The sequence below is a fragment of the Toxorhynchites rutilus genome, chromosome 3 (genome assembly GCF_029784135.1).
Source record: "Toxorhynchites rutilus septentrionalis strain SRP chromosome 3, ASM2978413v1, whole genome shotgun sequence".
NCBI lineage: Eukaryota > Metazoa > Arthropoda > Insecta > Diptera > Culicidae > Toxorhynchites > Toxorhynchites rutilus.
Genome location: NC_073746.1, coordinates 180,930,510 through 180,949,816, shown reverse-complemented (window position 1 = coordinate 180,949,816; position 19,307 = coordinate 180,930,510). Strand labels below are relative to the sequence as shown.

General features: G+C 38.2%; 1 protein-coding gene across 1 annotated transcript in view; it reads left to right on the top strand.

Annotated features, from left to right (window-relative positions):
* The window catches only part of LOC129777244 (ER degradation-enhancing alpha-mannosidase-like protein 3), a 30,858-nt gene extending 12,825 nt beyond the window's left edge, over positions 1–18,033 (top strand). Inside the window, exons 3-12 of the mRNA XM_055783411.1 lie at positions 5,967–6,119; positions 6,176–6,329; positions 6,383–6,946; positions 7,005–7,094; positions 7,162–7,414; positions 7,482–7,744; positions 7,808–8,039; positions 17,203–17,298; positions 17,366–17,538; positions 17,599–18,033. Of these exons, the coding sequence (XP_055639386.1) occupies positions 5,967–6,119; positions 6,176–6,329; positions 6,383–6,946; positions 7,005–7,094; positions 7,162–7,414; positions 7,482–7,744; positions 7,808–8,039; positions 17,203–17,298; positions 17,366–17,538; positions 17,599–17,733 (2,113 nt within the window). The 3' untranslated portion in view covers positions 17,734–18,033. The remainder of the gene's footprint in view (positions 1–5,966; positions 6,120–6,175; positions 6,330–6,382; positions 6,947–7,004; positions 7,095–7,161; positions 7,415–7,481; positions 7,745–7,807; positions 8,040–17,202; positions 17,299–17,365; positions 17,539–17,598) is intronic.
* The last annotated feature ends 1,274 nt before the right edge of the window (positions 18,034–19,307 follow it).

Below are 19,307 nucleotides of genomic sequence, written 5' to 3'. Positions count from 1 at the left end.
TTAACGTTAACTTTATTTCATAAAAACGTGACCTGTTTTCTGATTTGGCACCCTTAATGAAAGACGTAGGTCTACGTCAAAAGGCGCTATATTGGTTATTTCAAGTGATAGAAAATAAATTGTTCTACAAAGTTGTCTCAAATAACTGGGACTACAACATTGTTGAACTATGTTTATCTCTATCTATAAAGATAAAAAAGTTATATTTTTTATTTCCTCGACAATTTTGGTCACCCTATTTTTGACAACATGAAAATGAGCGCTCTATCCTATGTAACAACTTTGTCGAAGACAGTTTTTGTCTAGAGAACAACCGTCGAGCTCCACTTAAATGCATCTCCTGGATCATTGTGCACTGGTCGTAAGAGCCATCGTTGAAATCACATATGTTGCTTTTAGCGAAATAAATGCTATAAAGCAGGAGTGGCCAAAGCATAGACCGCGGGCGACTGGTCGCCCGCCTTTCTGATCATGTCCAACATAAGTCGTTCCTAAAAAATATCACCCTGAAATATAAATTCATTACAGAACGTGCGAATTATTTTTAAATTTGAAATGAAAGTAAAACTCTTGCAGCAGAAGAATTATTGTTTAAAAATGTTAACAATGAATCTAAAATAATTTGTTTAATATTTGTTGTAAAGAAATGTCACTGTCAAGAAACACAATTATGCGTAGAACAGAAGCTATGAGTAAAATATTTGAAGAGATGCTGGAAACATATATTAGTGATTGTAAGTTATTATCCTTAAAATTCGACGAATCAACTGATGCCACTGATACCGCACAGTTATGTGTATTCATGTTTGATATTGAAATTTGTGTTTGCAGGATATGTTTGACAGGAAAGAACTGTTAACAATTTTATCAAAGGAAATGTCAAGAGATTTACATCTCGTTCGAGTACTTTATCATTAAAACAAATTTCTAATACAACAATTTGTATCGATTACAACTGGAAGCTATAATGGATATATAAATCATTGCAAAATTGATGATCATATATAAATTCCAATAATTACTATTACCAATTACCTGTGTTATCAACCAGCAGACACTGTGCTCTAAAATACTAAAAACGGATGAAATGATGGTTTTGGCACTAAAAAACTAATTCTATACATAGAAGCAGTGTGCAGAGACGCAGATTCAGAGCATTATTAGAGGATTGTGGTTCAGATATCGGAGAATTATTACTACACACCGTGTTTAGGTGGCAGACACGTAACTAGTTTCTTTATAAAAACCTCGATCTTTGCCGAAACTAAAGTATTCATGACAACTGTCAATAAATCTTATTCTCAATTGAATGATTACAAGTGGGTGCATGTTCTCGCTTTTCTTTGTGACATCATTTGTTTATTCGTTTTACACTTTACAGAAAATTTCTTATCATTACAATGAATTTTCGTCGAACAGCACTTCGTGAAATATGGCAGTCGAAACCCGAAGTTACTTTGTTGAACAGCGGCTGTAAGCCTTGAACGGCTAAGTTGCATCCATAGCTAGTACGGCGGAATGGTACTCAAAGGAAGACGTAGTTTCGTAAAGTTCGAGATTGAACGTTAAAATTGATGTTTTCGAGTCGCCGCAAAGTCAACCGAATAAAGCATTTCTGCACGGTTTCGATTCTGTTGACTCGATTGATACGGATTCCAAATCGATGAGCAGTATTCCAACGTAGAGCGAACTAAACTGAAGAAGCGAACACTGAACAGATATCGGATATTTCAATCAATAGACATCGATGAAATCTTTAGCAATTCGCATAATGAATTCAATGCTGCGGTGGCTTTCCCTACGACGTAGTTGACATGTGCTTTGAAGTTGAGCTTGGAATTCAAAAAAAAAAAAAAAACACCCAGATCCTTGACACATTCGACTGTGGCTAACGGAACACCATCAAGATGAAAGTCGAAATGAATTGGGTCTTTTTTTTTCTCCAGAAAGTGATCGTTCATCATTTATTCGGATTCAGCATCATACGATTGTCCACGCACCATTTTTTGAAAATTTCCAATTGCCGTTGAAGGAACAATGCGTCAATCTCAGACTTCACGTGGAAAAATAGCTTCAAATCGTCTGCGAAGGAAAGTCGAGGGCTCTCCAATACTAGATTCACAACATTGAAGTAGATCAAAAGTATCAAAGAACCGAGTTGACATCCCTGAGGTATTCCTGATGTAGCCGAGGGAGGAGCGTTCGGTCAATCAACGCAAGATATTTGCGTTGAAACTCTCATTTGAGAAAATGCTTGAATACTTCGCTGAGAAAAGGTTGCAAATCCCTTGAACATCAGAGGCGCCTTGTCCGTTAAGGAACTTAGAAAAGACCCGGCTCTTTACGTTATGTTTACGGTCTTTACGCTGAAACTATTCGCGGAGACTTCCGGTGTCAAAAAACATTAAGTGGGTTATATCTATGGTATAACCGCAAGGGTGACGTAGGACTATCGTTGATTTAGAGATCATTTGTTTGAAGTTGAATCAAAATCCATTCTGAATGAATGAATAAATGAATATTTGGGGGACTTCGAAAACGAGAGCGTTACGTTGGAGGCACAAGGTTTTATGCATCCAATATAGGATACGAAAAATCTTGTTCTGAAGAATAATCTTCAGAAGCTTTCCTGCTAACTGCACTTGATTGACAAATCACAAAACCAAATGTATTATATGGATATTTTATGGATAGAAAACATTAAAATAAACTCTTTCGCTTGAATGTAATTTTCAATTCCAAGGGGAACTGGCAGATTTTTTTCCAGCAACGATTAGATATTTCCACATTTCCCTCGATACTGGAAGCCCACCAGTGGTTAATACTAACTCGATAACCACCTGTTAATAGCACTTGATTGAAAAATATTTGGTCACAGTGTTACATGGATAGAAAACATTAAAATAAACTCTTTCACATGAATGTATTTTTAAATTCCCAGAGGAACTGGCAGATTATTTTCCAGCAATGATTAGATCTTTCCGGAACTTTCTGGATGCTGAATGGCATCCAAACGGAAAGAATTCTGCGCGTGTATGTGTCGATCCTTCGCCGTCCACCTCCTCCAGCACATTAGGAAACGATGTTGTCTTGTCGATGTCCTCACGAAAAATGAATGCGTCTCACGACCAGAATATCGCTTAAGTATGCTTTTTGTGCGAGATTGAATCGAGAGAAGGTGTGGTTTACGATGGCAATTTGGAAGGCAAACTAGAGGGGAATGAACTCTCTGAGCTCGAAACTTTCGGCGACTGAGCAATAATCGATTGCGTGCGCAAACAATATTGGATACGAAAATATCCTACTGATGGGGAAGAATAATCTTCAGAAGCTTTCCTGCTAATTACACTTGGTTGAAAAATTACAAAATCAAATGAATTTGATCGCTGTGTTACATGGTTAGAAAACATTAAAATAAACTCTTTCACATGAATGTATTTTTAAATTCCCAGAGGAACTGGCAGATTATTTTCCAGAAATGATTAGATCTTTCCGGAACTTTCTCAATGCTGAATGGCATCCAAACGGAAAGAATTCCGCACGTGTATGTGTGTGTGTAGCGATGTCTTCCCGGGGAACCGTTTGTGGCATCACTCTCCTCCTGATGGATTCCCTTCTGGCCTAAGGTGCACAAACAGGCTCTTGGTGACACCATTCATCCGCGCTTTCATGATAAACGAAGAGCTTCACCACAACAGCGACAACATGCTCCAATCGCTGTTCAATTTGAACTGAGTGGATTTCCGAGCGGCGCTCGCTTATATACCGATTGGTGATTTCAATAGCCTGTTTTGAAAGCAATTTTAAGACTATTGAAACAAGTTTTTGGATCAGAAAGTAACAAGTATAGAACGCGTAGACATTTTATCTTTTGAATGAAGTGTTTATCATACCATTTCGTTCAGTTGTTCAGGAGCTATTAACGCTCAAAATCTCGGTCTCCGGCGTAACGCTTTCGGTTTCGAAACTTTGATTTTATGCCCCGGTATAGAAATGAAAGACGTAGTCCTACGTCAAAAGTGAAGGGTGATGAGACACTAATTTCAGGTGCGAGACACAAAGACACAAAGAGGTGCGAGTGCTACCAATAGTGTTGGGCCTCCGTCAACTTTTCTCGCAAAGCAAAGATCGTTCTCATTACTAACGGAATTTATGTGCTCGTTCGTACCCGTACCCGCATGAATGTTGAACAGCTATCAGAACCGGGGCTATGGCAACCCTATCCCAACCAATGCAAATTGAGCGTAGGCAGCATAAAGCAGGGCTCGCGCTAAGGGGGCTCACATATTGTTTACTGTTTGGAGTCATATATGTTAATATTTGATTACGTTGGATAGTTTCCTTTAACCAGCGATGTTTGATACCTATCCGGAAGCTTTCTTGGCGATTTGCAATTAAAATCACTGCTACAGGATCGCGTGGAGCACTTCATTTTTAATTTCAGGTTATGATTTCTATGCTCATGAGTGTCTATGCTGGCTACAGAAAGACGGCCATCTTAGCAATCCTTTGATCAGAACACCCTCTCCAGATGACTTAGTACTGTTGTACTAATTTCGGTCCGGCACAAACTTGATGGACAGAGTACGGTCATCAAGCCAAGTTTCTGTCAAAACAATGATGTCGTAGCAATCATCAAAACAAGCGAACAAATAATCGCTCATGCAGTGTCTGTTAGTAGAAATAATAATGGGGTTTCAGGTAGAATGCACACCTTTCAAATAGAAGAAAATTAACTTCTCCGTATCAAATTAGTGTTCAATGTGAATGGAAAATTCTGTTTTCCTCATGTGGTAAAATAATCTCTTACAAAAATTGTATCTGAAGCTTATTTTATATTATAATGTTAAGTTTTAGTGAGAAACTGATTTCGTATCCAGATGTCGACACCGTTTCGTTGTGATCGTGGATACACTTCATTTATTTTTCACCGTAAAGTGGAAACGGGAATAAGGGCCATACTGTCGACGATTTTCACAGACATGACACATCCGATTATACAAGAACGCGAATAGTTGAGAAAAGAAAGAACTACGTTATGGTAAATTTTGTCAAATGCAGCAGAGAAATCGGTGTATATTGCATCAACCTACTGTCGCCATTCAAGTGAACGAGGTATATAGAACAAGATACAATGTACTGGTGTGTAAAGGTTTAAATTGATGAAAACTAGAAGCATTTCCATTTTCCCATACATTTGTTCTGCCGATTTGTGAGCTTTCCTATCCCTGCCCTCAATAACGAGCAACTTATGTAGTCGTGATAATATGAACAACGAAGAGGAATATTTGCTAGAGTATAAATATTAGATCTCTGCTGAGGCAAACTTTCAGTCTCGTTCTATACTCGAAGCAATGCTTGCTTTGCGTCATCACATGTCTTCGTTTCCCCTCGAGCGTGGACGTGACCAAATTACTCACTTGCTGAGTCCTGTGGCATTGCAATCATTGCATAGAACTGACACTGTGGCATTATGGTTTTGAGCTGCACAATTGTGTGAGGAATCATCAAGCTTGGTCATCGTCGGCTCACAGCACATGATTATGATTATTTGATGATTACTACGACATCATTGTTTTGACAGAAACTTGGCTTGATGACCGTACTCTGTCCATCAAGTTTGTGCCTGACCGAAATTAGTACAACAGTACTAAGTCATCTGGAGAGGGTGTTCTGATAGCTGTTCAACATTCATGCGGGTACGGGTACGAACGAGCACATAAATAAAATGAAAACACCACTGAATTGATTCCGTGGGAAGCCGGATTTATGCCCGGTTGCTCAACAACGGACTAGATTCGAACAGTACGGCAAATCTTCAAAAAGTGCCGGCTTATTTATTGAAAATTGAATTATTTGGAAAAAAATCTTCCAATCACATAAGCGAGTTTCATTAAAATTTTCGAGAATGTACAAACGTTTTAAACCAAAATACGCTAAGCTCTTCTGTTCTCCATTTTCCACAGCTTCTCGATGACGTTAGTGGACACACTGGACACATTGGTCATTCTCGGGGATCTAGAAGAATTTGAACGAGCTGTGAAATTAGTGATTAAGGATGTACAATTTGACAACGATATAATTGTGTCCGTGTTCGAAACCAATATCAGAATGATCGGGTATGTATTCGTCACGTAACGTGGATCAGTCGATATGTTATTGTTCTGATTTTCAGTGGTTTACTGTCGGCACACATCCTCTCCGAATACATCCAGAAGCAGGCAGACGTAATGACCTGGTACCGGGGTGAGTTGCTTGAAATGGCTAAAGATTTGGGCTATCGTTTACTGCCAGCATTTAACACATCCACCGGGATCCCTCACGCGAGGGTAAGTCTAGTTGTAATAATTCACGCTTTTGTTTATTAAGCCACTTCTTCAAGGTTAATCTAAAGCATGGTATGAAAGTGGAAGCCTTGCGTCATTCCAGAGAGACTTGCACAGCATGTGCAGGAACAATTTTGTTGGAATTCGCAGCCCTGTCCAGGCTCAGTGGGGAACCAGTTTTTGAAGCGAAAGCTCACGCCGCCATGGATGGGTTGTGGAAGATGCGGCATCGAAGCACCGAACTGATGGGTACAGTTTTGAACGTTCATTCCGGGGATTGGGTTCGACGAGAATCGGGAGTCGGTGCAGGGATCGATTCCTATTATGAGTACCTGCTGAAATCGTACATACTTCTGGGTGATGAGCGATATCTGGGGCGATTCAATAGACATTACGCTTCGATCATGAAATACATCAGTCAGGGTCCAATGCTGCTGGATGTGCAGATGCACCGTCCGCATAGTAAAACTAGAAATTTCATGGATGCATTGTTGGCTTTCTGGCCCGGATTACAGGTGCTTTCGGGAGACCTAAAACCAGCTGTACAGACACACGAGATGCTCTATCAGGTCATGCAGATGCACACCTTTATTCCGGAAGCGTTTACATATGATTTTCAGGTGAGTTATGTTATCCAATGATCAGTTTCAACATTACATTACATTACGTTTTATTTAGATTCATTGGGGTCAACATCATTTGCGGCCAGAGTTTATCGAATCCACGTATTTCTTGTATCGTGCAACGGGAGATCATTATTATCTGCAGGTTTGTAATACATAGCAAGAATTCTCTTTGAAAGGGAACCCCATTTTAACATCGTTTTCCTATATAGGCTGGTAAAAAGGCGATGAAAGCACTGCAGAAATACGCCAAAGTTCCCTGCGGTTACGCTGCGGTTAACGATGTGCGTACGGGTAAACACGAGGACCGAATGGATTCCTACGTTCTGTCGGAAACCATAAAATATTTGTACCTTTTATTTTCTGAGCCATCGGATTTGCTGTTGAATATAGAAAATTTTATTTTCACGACGGAGGCACATCTACTGCCACTTACCTTAGGTCAATTGGGTAATCATACCTTTAGTAAGTAGAAAATAGTTTTCGAAGAAAAAGCTGGTCATATCCACATATTCGATTGTAATCAATGCAGATATGAACGAAGAAGAACGAGGCGGAATGCTAGATTTTACGCGATCCTGCCCAAGTCCCAATAAGTTGTTTCCTGAAACGGTTAGACGTCCCCTTAGAGACCTGGTTACGGGAGTATGCCCGCGTATATCGAGTGCCAAAAGACTTAGAGCGGCTGACTTTCAAGCAAGCAATGCAGATCATCTACGGACAGTTCATGACATGGGTATTACGATGGTTTCTCTAGGCGAAGGAAAGGTTCAACTGCTGCATAGCTTCTACAACGTGAGATATATTTTTTAGAATCATTACTTCTTCTGGTTAAATCTAACTTTGTGATCTGAACAGGCGAAATCACCAGAAGATGCCGAAAGAGGCCTAATATTCATGCAAGAAATGGTCGAGCTGTCCAAGTCGAACGCAATTCCAAAGACACAATTACAGTGTGTATCATTCCGAAGGTCCGGGAAGGAGATGCAAACCCTTAAAGCAGGGCCCAGCCATTTCGGACCGGAGCTGACCGGAGATATGTCGATCTCCCAGAGAGGTGTTTTTGCATCGCCATCGAAAGTTTGCACAAGTAAGTTATTTTCATACATACGTATCATGTGTGACTATGTTAGTTCTGAGACGAGACTAGTCAATAGAGGGATCAATCCCGGACCGGTTTTCGGACCAGCTGCTGGTTGGTGAGTTCTAAAGGGTTGGCAATAATATTTGAAAATAAACTTTTACGTAATGTACTCATGGGTTGGAAGTCACGATGAGCAAATAACTCTACGAAATAAATCAAACAAATTTAACTTTATTTCTTCGCATGTGTTTACATCTGTGACGATACTTTTAGCCCAGCAGTGGAACTCCATGCAATTCACTGACTAAAAAGTGTCCAGATTTTCAATCCTTGTTTACATGAGGAATAAATTTTTTTCAAGCATACTTGATTTGAGAGTGTATCGATTTCTAGCTGTCTTGACGTAAGGTTTTCAATGAAGAATGATAAGATGGGAAGGTTTATATAAACATGTTCATAATAACATGAGTTTATTCAAATATTAATATTGATCTTATATTAACTATTCAGTGCAATTTTATAGAAATTTGAAAGAGAAAGTAAAAAACGGAATCTGTTTTTTCAATAATCTTTCTGATAGGGTTATTAAAAATCTATGATAACCTGTGCTTTATCATTTACCATGCATTATTTGTCAATTTTTCCAGCTTTTTTATCTTTGATCTATCGTTTTGACAGTTCAATTTCAGAGGTTTGGAATTGGAAAAAAATTGCGACAAGATAGAAATTTGTTTTGATAGAACAAATTGTAAAAACTATTGATTGTAGTCATTTTTCATTGTTTTCATGGCTTTGGACTAGAGGGCGCTATTTTTTATATTTTTTCTGAGGATTATTTACATAACATATCTTGATATCAGAGAGGCAGTTTTTCGTTTTTGAGATATGATTTGTCAAAATTAACCGATGGTTAAAAAAAATTCCACCTTTTCCCACTACAAAAATTCATAACTTTTGAACTACTGAACCGATTCAGATTTTTTATATTTTTCTGGGAAGCTGAGTTTTTTTTTACATAATACAGGGTGGTGCATATGTCACGCAACCGATTTGCACAAAAAAATATTCGTATAAAAAAATGTCCCACGATACAAAATTTTAATTTTTGTCGATACGAAGCGAAACCTCTTCAGGGTCCCCGGAACTTTTTACCAAAGAGTTATTTACGAAATTTCGAGGTATTCGTGAATAATATCCGAAATGATAAACCAACAAATTTGAAAAAAAAAGATTGCGTAGTTTTACGTCCTAAGCGGTAGTGTCTCGGATACAACCCGTCGATTTTATTTCCTTCAGAGAGCGTTGCGTGATTTATGCGCCACTCTGTATATTCGAAAATCAGAGAGGTGTTATTTTTCGTTTTTGAGTTATTATTTTGCAAATTTCACATTATTTAAGTCTTCGTTCAATATTCCTATTTGACTAGACTAGACCTATGCGAGTAGACTTCAATCTTCCCGTAAGTGTGATATTTTTTCAAAGAAGGTTAGCTCACAGGCTTCCATCTGGTGTGTTGATTATCTTAATCGGTTCAGTGGTTCAAAAGTTATGAATTTGTAAAAAAAGTAATTGTTGGGGAAACATGGAAAAAAATGGTCGGACCACCCTAAAATAGAAATGGACACTCTAAAAAAATAAAAAATACGGATCTAATATTTTGCGATAAATAACCACTTTTGACGAAAATCTGGGAACCACTATATCGGTTTGGTTTTAAATAACTGATTACTTATATTTACTTATATTATTCTCAATATTTTCTTTCTCCTTATTGCACAGAATTCAAGCCACTGAGAACAAAATTGACTAGGGCTATACATAAATTAATGCGGTTTATCGTGTTTACATTCGAACGAAATTGAAGTTGACCGTCTTGCTATAGTATAAAATAAAACATCTCTTGAAATAAAACCATTGAAACTTTCACAGTTTTCAACAGAACATATTTTCTTTCCCATTTTTGTGATTTAATGAATCTTTTTGGACAAACCTGAAATACTACTACATATGTTTTCATATAGTATGTAGTATTTTATATTTCAATGTTTTCATTGTCAGCATCACATATGTGAACATAAAAAAAATGGTTTGGTATCAATTTCGCCGGCAACTAAGAAACTGATTACTAGAAACTAATTGATGCTCATGTTTCATTACCTTGTAAATTCTAGATACAATATCACGACCAACAGAGGATATTTTCAGAAATAAAGCTGACTATTTACAGAGTCTGTTCGAAACCGAAATAATGAGATTTATTCAGAAATCATGTTTTTATATTGTATTTTAAGCGTAGATACATTTTGCAGTCGTATAATTAGTTAATTATTCAATTTATTCCGATGAAAATGCTTTGAAATATTTTTTTCACAACTGATGCTCTTACCACGTTTTGATTTTTTTTTTATTCAATGTCCAATTTCTATGGTGAAATTTTATTCGTAAATTACGACACATTTGTCATCATTGGTGGAATACGATCATAAATGTTGTTATCAATAGCACAGCAAGTTAAGATTACATTAGAGATGTGTTTATTTTGATAATGCAAATATTAACGACATTATACATAAACCGATAAAAATGCGTTATATTTGTCCACAGCTCTTTCAGAGTCTATATATATATATATATATATATATATATATATATATATATATATATATATATATATATATATATATATATATATATATATATATATGTTTTATTCAATGTTCAGTTCGTAAGTTCTATCCCATTCCTCGTGTTTATCATGATTATGCCAATAACATTATATACGAACCTCCCACCTTATATATGATGTTTCCCACCGTTTTAGAGACATCTCAACATTCTGTTGAATTTTTAGAACGTAAACCATCTGTCAATTTTTTCACTGTTTACATTTTCTTACCACAAATCGTTGCCATTTTTCTCTCTCGAGTTCCACTTCCATTATCTGCTTTTAAAGGCTCATTTAGACGATGCCAGTCAGCGCTCTAGTTGAAGTATCCAGTGAACAGAGAACAGACACTCTGTTCAAGATACTTGTACCAGTATCGAACAAGTAATTGGCCTCTAACTTGAACAGAGTGTCTGTTCTCTATTCACTGGATACTTCAACTAGAGCGCTGACTGGCATTGTCTAAATCAGCCTTAACTTTGCTCCACATGCAGTGCAATCAGATGCCAGTACAACTAATCGAATAGGGTCACCACATATGCCCCTTCAGTTACACTAAAAAACGAACTCTGTGTCCTGATTGTGTAACCATGGTTTTTTTGTAGACTGACCAAACGTACCGTTTTTTCGACCAATTTTGATTGTCCCGTCTTTTTATAAGCTTGTACCGTATTTTGAGTATAAAGAAAACATATTTATTTCTTTGTCATGATTTTCAATAACACAGTGCTGCAAAAATTCAACTTTTCATCTGCCAGGGGCTCTACCTATATTTTTTATGAGCTTTGGAACAAATCCGGATGTCCTTGAGTTTGAGCCTTTTCATCCTGATAGAAAGTGATTCATCATTTTCAATTTTTGAAGAATCTGATTCGATTTCTTTATCTATGGTAATGATTTATGATTTATAATTCTATGGTTTGTGGATACCTAATCTGATTGCATTCATCTAAAGTTGTAGTTGTGCCTTTCATCGGAGACCGTACGAATTATCCTAATGTTGGCAAAACCCTTGAAATGGTCCCCAATGTGCTGGTCGAACTTCAACGATGTGTCGAATGATGGGATTTGGTTCTGGTCATAAAGTAGTCCTTTTCCTCGGTATTCTGATCCGGAACATATCCGGTTTACGTCAATAAGGTCATATAGGTTTGAATTAATCACGAATAAGCTACTTTGGAAAAATCATGATGTTTGATACGACGGGTTTTATGTTGTTTTAGGTTCTGGAATCTATGGCCCCTAATCCTTTCTCTGCCAAATGAAACTTGTTGCGTTCAATTCGGTTCAGCCGTTTCCGAGAAAAATGAGTCGCAACATCGGTTGTCCTGTCAAGCAAAAAAAGTTCTATTTCATGGTGCTTTTTGTATTAGGTTTGGAAAAAAGTTATTCATTATTGTCTCGATAGCAAAAGTATAGGCTCGTTGTAAAGGTGACTAAACACACTGACACTAAAAGCAAAAAAAAGGTACTGTTTTTTGTTTGTTCTATTCAGTTGTGAGTTACAGGGTGTTAACAATAGAGATCAACAAATTCGGTACATTTTACACTTTTTCTTCTATAAATGCGAAATACAAGCCAGCCCGCTGAAATTGTGAATTGTGTTAATGGTGCCGATAATGCAACAGTAAAATACGTGCAAAATAATTTATTTTTCGAAATTTTTATTTCTTTAAATTTTTGTTTTAAATTTAATTTTAGTGCAATACACTAACTTGATATCTCTACTGTCAACAAATGCACCGTTTGAAGCTAGCGATTGACCAGAAACGTTCAGAATTGGTCAACAGAAGAGGTGTTGCGTTCCATCAGGACAAGGCAAGGCCACAGAATTCCGAGAGCTTGATTGGGATGTTTTAATGCATCCACCATATAGTCTGGACCAGGTACTAAGCGATTACCACCTTTTCCTCGCATCGCAAAATTTCCAGACTCATGAGAAATTGGGATCGAGAGAAGATTGTAAAAATCTATTGCCATGGTTTTTCGCTAATAAGGAAGACCTCTATGATATAGACATTATTAAGTTGCCTCTAGAATGGCAACAAATTTTACAACAAAACGGTGCATATTTGACCCAAATCGGACATTCCGGAGCATATTAAAAATAGTTTAAAATTTCGCCCAAAAATGATGGATTACTTTTTCCCCAATCTAATATTTTTCTCGCTTGTTTTAATAACTATTTGATTACTATTTCATCTCGTAAAGAAAGTGAATTATTATGTTAAGCATCTATGAATATCGTTTTGATTTGTTGAAAACATGTTTCTTTATGATGTTAAAAAAAATCAAGGGGTTGTATCCGAGACACGACCGCTTAGGACAACGCAATCTTTTTTTTTTGAAATTTATTGGTTTATCATTTCGGATATTATTTGCGATTACGTCGAAATTCCATAAATAACTCTTCAGTAAAAAGTTCCGGGGACCCTGAAAAGTTTTACTGGCTTGAGTGGTTTTATAGAATCATTTCGAGAAGCAACGATTCTTTTTTGCATTTGCGAGAACAATACACTAATTGGTCATATGTCACAATTTGTTTCTTTATATCAATGCACGCATTGCACTTAGTATTCAACGAGAGACATCTTTCATACATCGCCATTCAACAAGCATCAAACACGTGTCTAACAGATGCACACAGTTGCAGTGATAAAAATGAAACATCGAAACACACTTCATGTGAAATATTCGCTAGCGTTCACAGCTGGAGGGAAACACAAAACAAAAAACGAGCAAAATAAGCGACCTTTGTTGTTTCGGGTACAGAAAGGAAAGGCTGCATAACTTGCCCGTTATTGACAGCTCTGTTCGGGAAAGCACACAAATGGACAGAACAAATGTATGGGGAAGTGGGAATGCTTCCAATTTTCTTCAATTAAACCATATACAGACTATGGGATTGTAATGTATAGCATATCAAACAAATCTTAGAAAATTACCGGTTCGAGTGGTATTCAAATCGTTAAAATCCGTTAAAAATAGTTATTAACGTTAACTTTATTTCATAAAAACGTGACTTGTTTTCTGATTTGGTACCCTTATGTAAGACGTAGTCCTACGTCGAAAATCTCAAATGAGGATCAACACTAGGGTAGGAACCTGCCCGTTGGTCTCAAATGTCCCTATCTCACGCCTCCACGAAGGTCATATGACGACATTTTTAGATCGGGCGTAAACCGGAAACACACAACTGGTCTAGGCTCCGAGAATGGGTGTCGAAAGTGGCTAAGTGAGGGGGTCAGTGAGCGAGTAAGCGGTATATCTCTCCCGGGGAAGGCCTCCCAGGTCATTGGAGGCTTAGGGGTGCGTCTGTCTCCATGTTAGGGGTGACGCCCCGAAAAGGTTCCTCTAGCAAGGTGGGACTCTAATATACCTTGCCAACCCGCTGTTTCCCGGGCAAAGAAGATACACCCAATTAAATGAAGCTAAGATCGAGGAGAATTATTAGAATGCGATCACCCGAGGAGGGTCCCCGAACTGGAGCTGGTCCTGGAACGGGCGTAAGAGCGAGCGAACAGCGGCTGGATGGTGATATGCAAGAGCGGGCCACCAACCGGGTTCAACCTGAAGAGCTACCGCCACACGGAAACAGCAGCTATCGACATCACACAAGAAACGCTGCGCTCACGAGACGTGTTGCGACTGCCAGACGACAGTCGTCCACACTTGTGGGTACCACTAAGCGACGGATCATGTGGACACACGAGATGAATAAATTTGTAATCCGCGCCTTTTACATCTGCACTGCTTTGGAGACGAACATGAGCGGTCGCCCTCGAATACTAACAATGTACGAGGAAGCGTATCCAGAGTACGTCGGGAGGCTTGATCAGAACGCAATGAACGCAAGGCGTAGAGCGATTATACGCAACAGCATGCTCTCTCAAACGGAAATCGACGAGATCAAGCAGCAGGTGCAGAGAGAACTAAGCTCCAGAACGAACAGAGCAAGCGATGTGTCGAGACAAAGTTCAGTACGATGGGGCACGCGAGTCTGTAGCACAAGTGGAGACCACAGTACAACAACCCCCTGAGCCGGAAGACCCACAGCCATATCAACAACCACTCCGCGATCTGGTCTTCCACTACGACGAGGCGATCTCACAGATGTCGCCAAGTTGCTGTGATTGTGCGGCCTACTGAGCTTCCCCAGTTTGGAGCTCACCAGCTGACGGAAAAACTCAACCCACTGGTACAGCAATTGAGCGCCCTAACAAGACGGCTGGAACGTTATTTTGACTCTGCAAAGCGCCGGGAACAAAATCGGATGTTCAGAGATAACAAAAAAGCGTTCTACGGCCACATTAGCGACGAGTAGCCCAACTACCGCGAAGGTTTGCCAGATATTAGCGATGTATCGAGCTTCTGGGCTAGTAGTTTGGCCGTATTGAAATCCACATCGCAACGCGTTTACATCGCATTACCCGTTTACCTTTACTCCTCGGCCTTTGGGACTATACTATTGGATTGGGGAGTAAGTTCGTAGCGTAGCTTTTGACATGGGACTACGTCTAACCGGAGTATATGGGGGTGAAATTAAAACCTAAACACAGAATATGCAAGAAAAAATTAAAGATTCTGAACGCTTATAACTCGAACATTTTCTAATAGATCGGAAAGATGTTTGCATCAATTGATAGGAAATTTTTCTACGCGTCTATCACATACAATAAAATGTTATTTTCCATGAAATGAAAAATTAAATAACTGTAAAATGTCAAGCGTTATCTAAACGCCCTAACTGCCAAGTTTTGATTGGCCCGATTTACGGTTTCCCCAACACAGACTTCAAAATTAAAGTGCCAGGGGGAATCCGCTTTGCAAATATATGCAAGCTGCGAGTACTTTCGTACTCGCTTTTCTCTGTGCTGACCGTAATATGTTTCCCTAAAACGTACTTCTAAACTGAGGAGTCTGGGAAAATCGTCTTTTCAGATACTAGAGGTGAATGAACATTCGCGATTCGAGAACTACGTAAACATGAGAGATGCAATAATTTCTGAGGGAAATGTAAAATACAATGATCGTTTGACAATTCTTCCGGTCTCATATTTTGATAGTCCTAGGCAAGGACGTAAAAGGACGGCCATCAAATTTACTTATAACGAATAACATAATCTATTACAAGGCAGGAATTGATCTTACATGGCAACTGTTCAAACTTTTTACTTACAAAGCAAATATGTTGAATTCAATTGAATCCGAAAATTGTTTCATTCAATCGATAATTTAATCAATACAATACCAATGTTTACTAAGACAACGGTAGTCCCACATCAACCTTGCGCTTATATCATAGATATAACCCATCCATTTTTTTTAAACAAAAAACAATAATTAATTAATCGATTATATATTCGTCGCAGTTCATTTTTTCCGCCAATCCCGTGCTGTAGACCTTCTTCATACAATGTCCCTGGCTGCTTTGGCATCTTTTTGACCTCGATGAAAAGCAAAAAAGAGCAAAGAAGAAGAGGTGTCGAAAATGTTGATTCTTGCCTCCTAGGTATTTCATTTCAAAGCCTCAAAACTAATGAAAAATTAAGATAACTCAATAATATAATAAATGAAGGTTTGTAGAGCAGAAAGAGTTCTATCGAATTAACACCTACCCTTTGCCAAACAGCAAACAAATCGTAAAATAAAAGAAATATAAATACGCTATGAACTTACTCTCCAACCCAATAGATAGGACCTTATTATAGTAATCGAGTCGATAAGAATTTTACTCGTAAGTTCTATTTTACTGTTATAGGTACCGTCGATAGCAAGTCGATAGTATCGACCGAGTGAAATTCGAGCTTGGTAAGAGATAATCTCATGTGCTCCCGTGACCGAGTGGTTAGCGTCCCACATTATAATACCGGGGGTTCGGGTTCAATTCTCGTTCGGGCCGGGGGATTTTTCGTCAAAGAAATTTCTTCCGACTTGCATTGTGGTCACGCGAATGCTAGAGGTTGCCACTCCAGAATACATTCAAGGCGTATTATTCGGCATAGAAATCTAAACTAAATACTACTAATAAAATTGATGCATGTAATACCTAGTAATAGTAACGTTAGTGCCATCCAAGAAGAAGAGATTATCTCGATTTACAAAATAGGAATGTTCGCTCGGTGTGATAGTGATAGAGATTGTATCGACTTCTCGATTCGATTTACAGAATAGGGCCCATAATCTATCAACTCGAGGTTTCAAGAGTCTGAGAGGTTTTTTCTTCTTGTTTGTTTTTAAGAAGTTTTGAACTTTGCAGTCCCCTAGTCTAAGATGTCGTTTGTTTAACCTTGTTTGAATTATGTGGTTCACATCACGAATCAATCTTTTTAGCGGAAAATGCTCCTACAATTTGACATGTTTTGAACTGAAATTACATTCTGGATGAAACATTATAAATAATCTACTAGAACATATAAAACGATTGTGGTAGCAGGAATATACTTCCAAAATAGTTTCTCCAATGCGTATATATTATTGACACACCGTTTTTTTCTACCGCAGGCCTCAAGAACAGCAAAGAGTTGAACGGTAGGATCGCTGTGGTTGAACGCGGAGACTGCACCTTTGTGGACAAGGCTCGAAGGGTACAGTCTGCAGGTAATACAGTCAAAAGTAGTATAAGATTATAAAGTTATTCAGTTCTTTTCATAAATCTCCAAAATAGGAGCGGTAGCTGCTATAGTGTATGACAACACGCCCAACACATCGATCGACAATCAACAAATGTTCGCCATGTCTGGCGATGGACGGGATGACGTCAAAATCCCGGTCGTGTTCCTGTTCACTAAGGAGGCAAAAGTGCTGATAGCGGCAATCAAAAAAGAACCTGAGCTTGAGGTAACAAATTGTGAAGTAATGAAGCCCATTACACGTGGTTTATTGCTGTGACTGTTACAGATTACTCTTAAGTCTGTGATGGAGCTGGTGGAACAACAGTTTGATTCGTTGCCGAATGCGAAGGACAAAGTTTCCAAACATGATTCCAAGACTGAAGTAATACAGACCTCCAGCGAGTCAAAACAAGCGCCATAATAATAAAACATTGCGTCTCTCCGAACGAGGCAAATCCAAACTAGGTGTGAGAATGTGAACGAGAGCAAATAAATAGCATTCTTCATTGAATGAAATTCCAAGAAGCTGGTTGGTATGAATGTGATAAGTGTGAGAAGTTATGTTTTTAGTATACATATTTTTTGAAGTGATACATTCGTTGACCGAGTTGAAGTGTGATGTAAAAATACTGAAGTAGTCCTGAAAAATGTGTAGCTAAGACCTAGTGTATAATATGTTTTTAGGTAAGATTCCGAAAAAATATATTAAACTTTGCAACGATTTGTTATTCAATACATCACAAAAATAACCTAAGCCGACTAAGAAAAAGTGCTAATCAACATATCAACAGTTCTGTTCCGGGATCATCTTCCAGCGTTCGAACGATATAACAGGTACGATGATGTCCGCTGTATAAAACAATAATTGTAAATATTATTATCAGAATCTGCCGAATGTTAGCCCAGCTGCACCCTATTCCTTGCGTTATTTATTGAAAAATGAATAATTTCACGCACTCCTAACGGCCACACTTGTGTAAATAGACGAAGCATTGAATGGGCTTGCTTCCCTCTGGGTAGACCATAGCACCGTTAGCAATCCATAGTTAGTCGAAATGATTACGCGATAGAGCGAAATGTTTGATTGGGTATATTGAATGGAAAATTTGTAAAAAAAGATTTGATTATCTATTAGCATGTAAGTGATTTCTTATGCCGACTGTAAATAAGTGAAAATAAAAAATATTCTAGAAGAAGCTTTCTCAGTAGCTCGTTGCGTTTTATTTGTACTGATGACTTAAACATATTCACTGTTCGATTATAACCTTATAGCAGTGGTCACCTATGGTAAATGCGTAAATAATTAAATCCCTGGTTCTGACTTCAATCTTGGATTATTACTTTCCAACACGAGTAAAAATCTGGGGTGACATTGCACATTTCGAAACGAGTGATTTTTGTTGCTTTGTTCACGAACTCAAAAATTTTCAAATTCTCTACGGGACAAATTTTGCTCTAAATCTAGTACACTGAAAATATTAACTTAAAAAAAATACATAATACTAAAATCAATTCGACTTGAGCTCGAATTTTCTCGAAACGAATTACTCGTTTCGAAATGCGCAATGCCACCCCTGTTTTTGTGCGATTTCTCATTTCCGTGACTGTTTAGGTGCGATATTATTATTTGTGCGATTAGTTTGTGTGATTCAAGACCCCGATGTCATAATAAAATCGCACAAACGAGGAATCACGCGAAAAGGGACCACACAAAAACAGGTTTGTTTGTATATCACAAATAGTCAACGCGAGTGATTTTGCCACATGTTTAAGGTAAACTATTGAAGTTTAGATTTCAGAATACACGGGGTGTATTATTTTTAGAGATTAGGAACGTTCTATCAGTCTTATCTGGGACGGGTAAACCCAGACGTTGTGTAGGACTCATAACATGGCCCGAAATCTTCGAAAGTGAAAAATGTAGACCTATTCTACTCTCAGTAGCTTCGCTTTGACTAGAACTGCTTCGGCAGTCGCCCACAACAAAAAGTGACT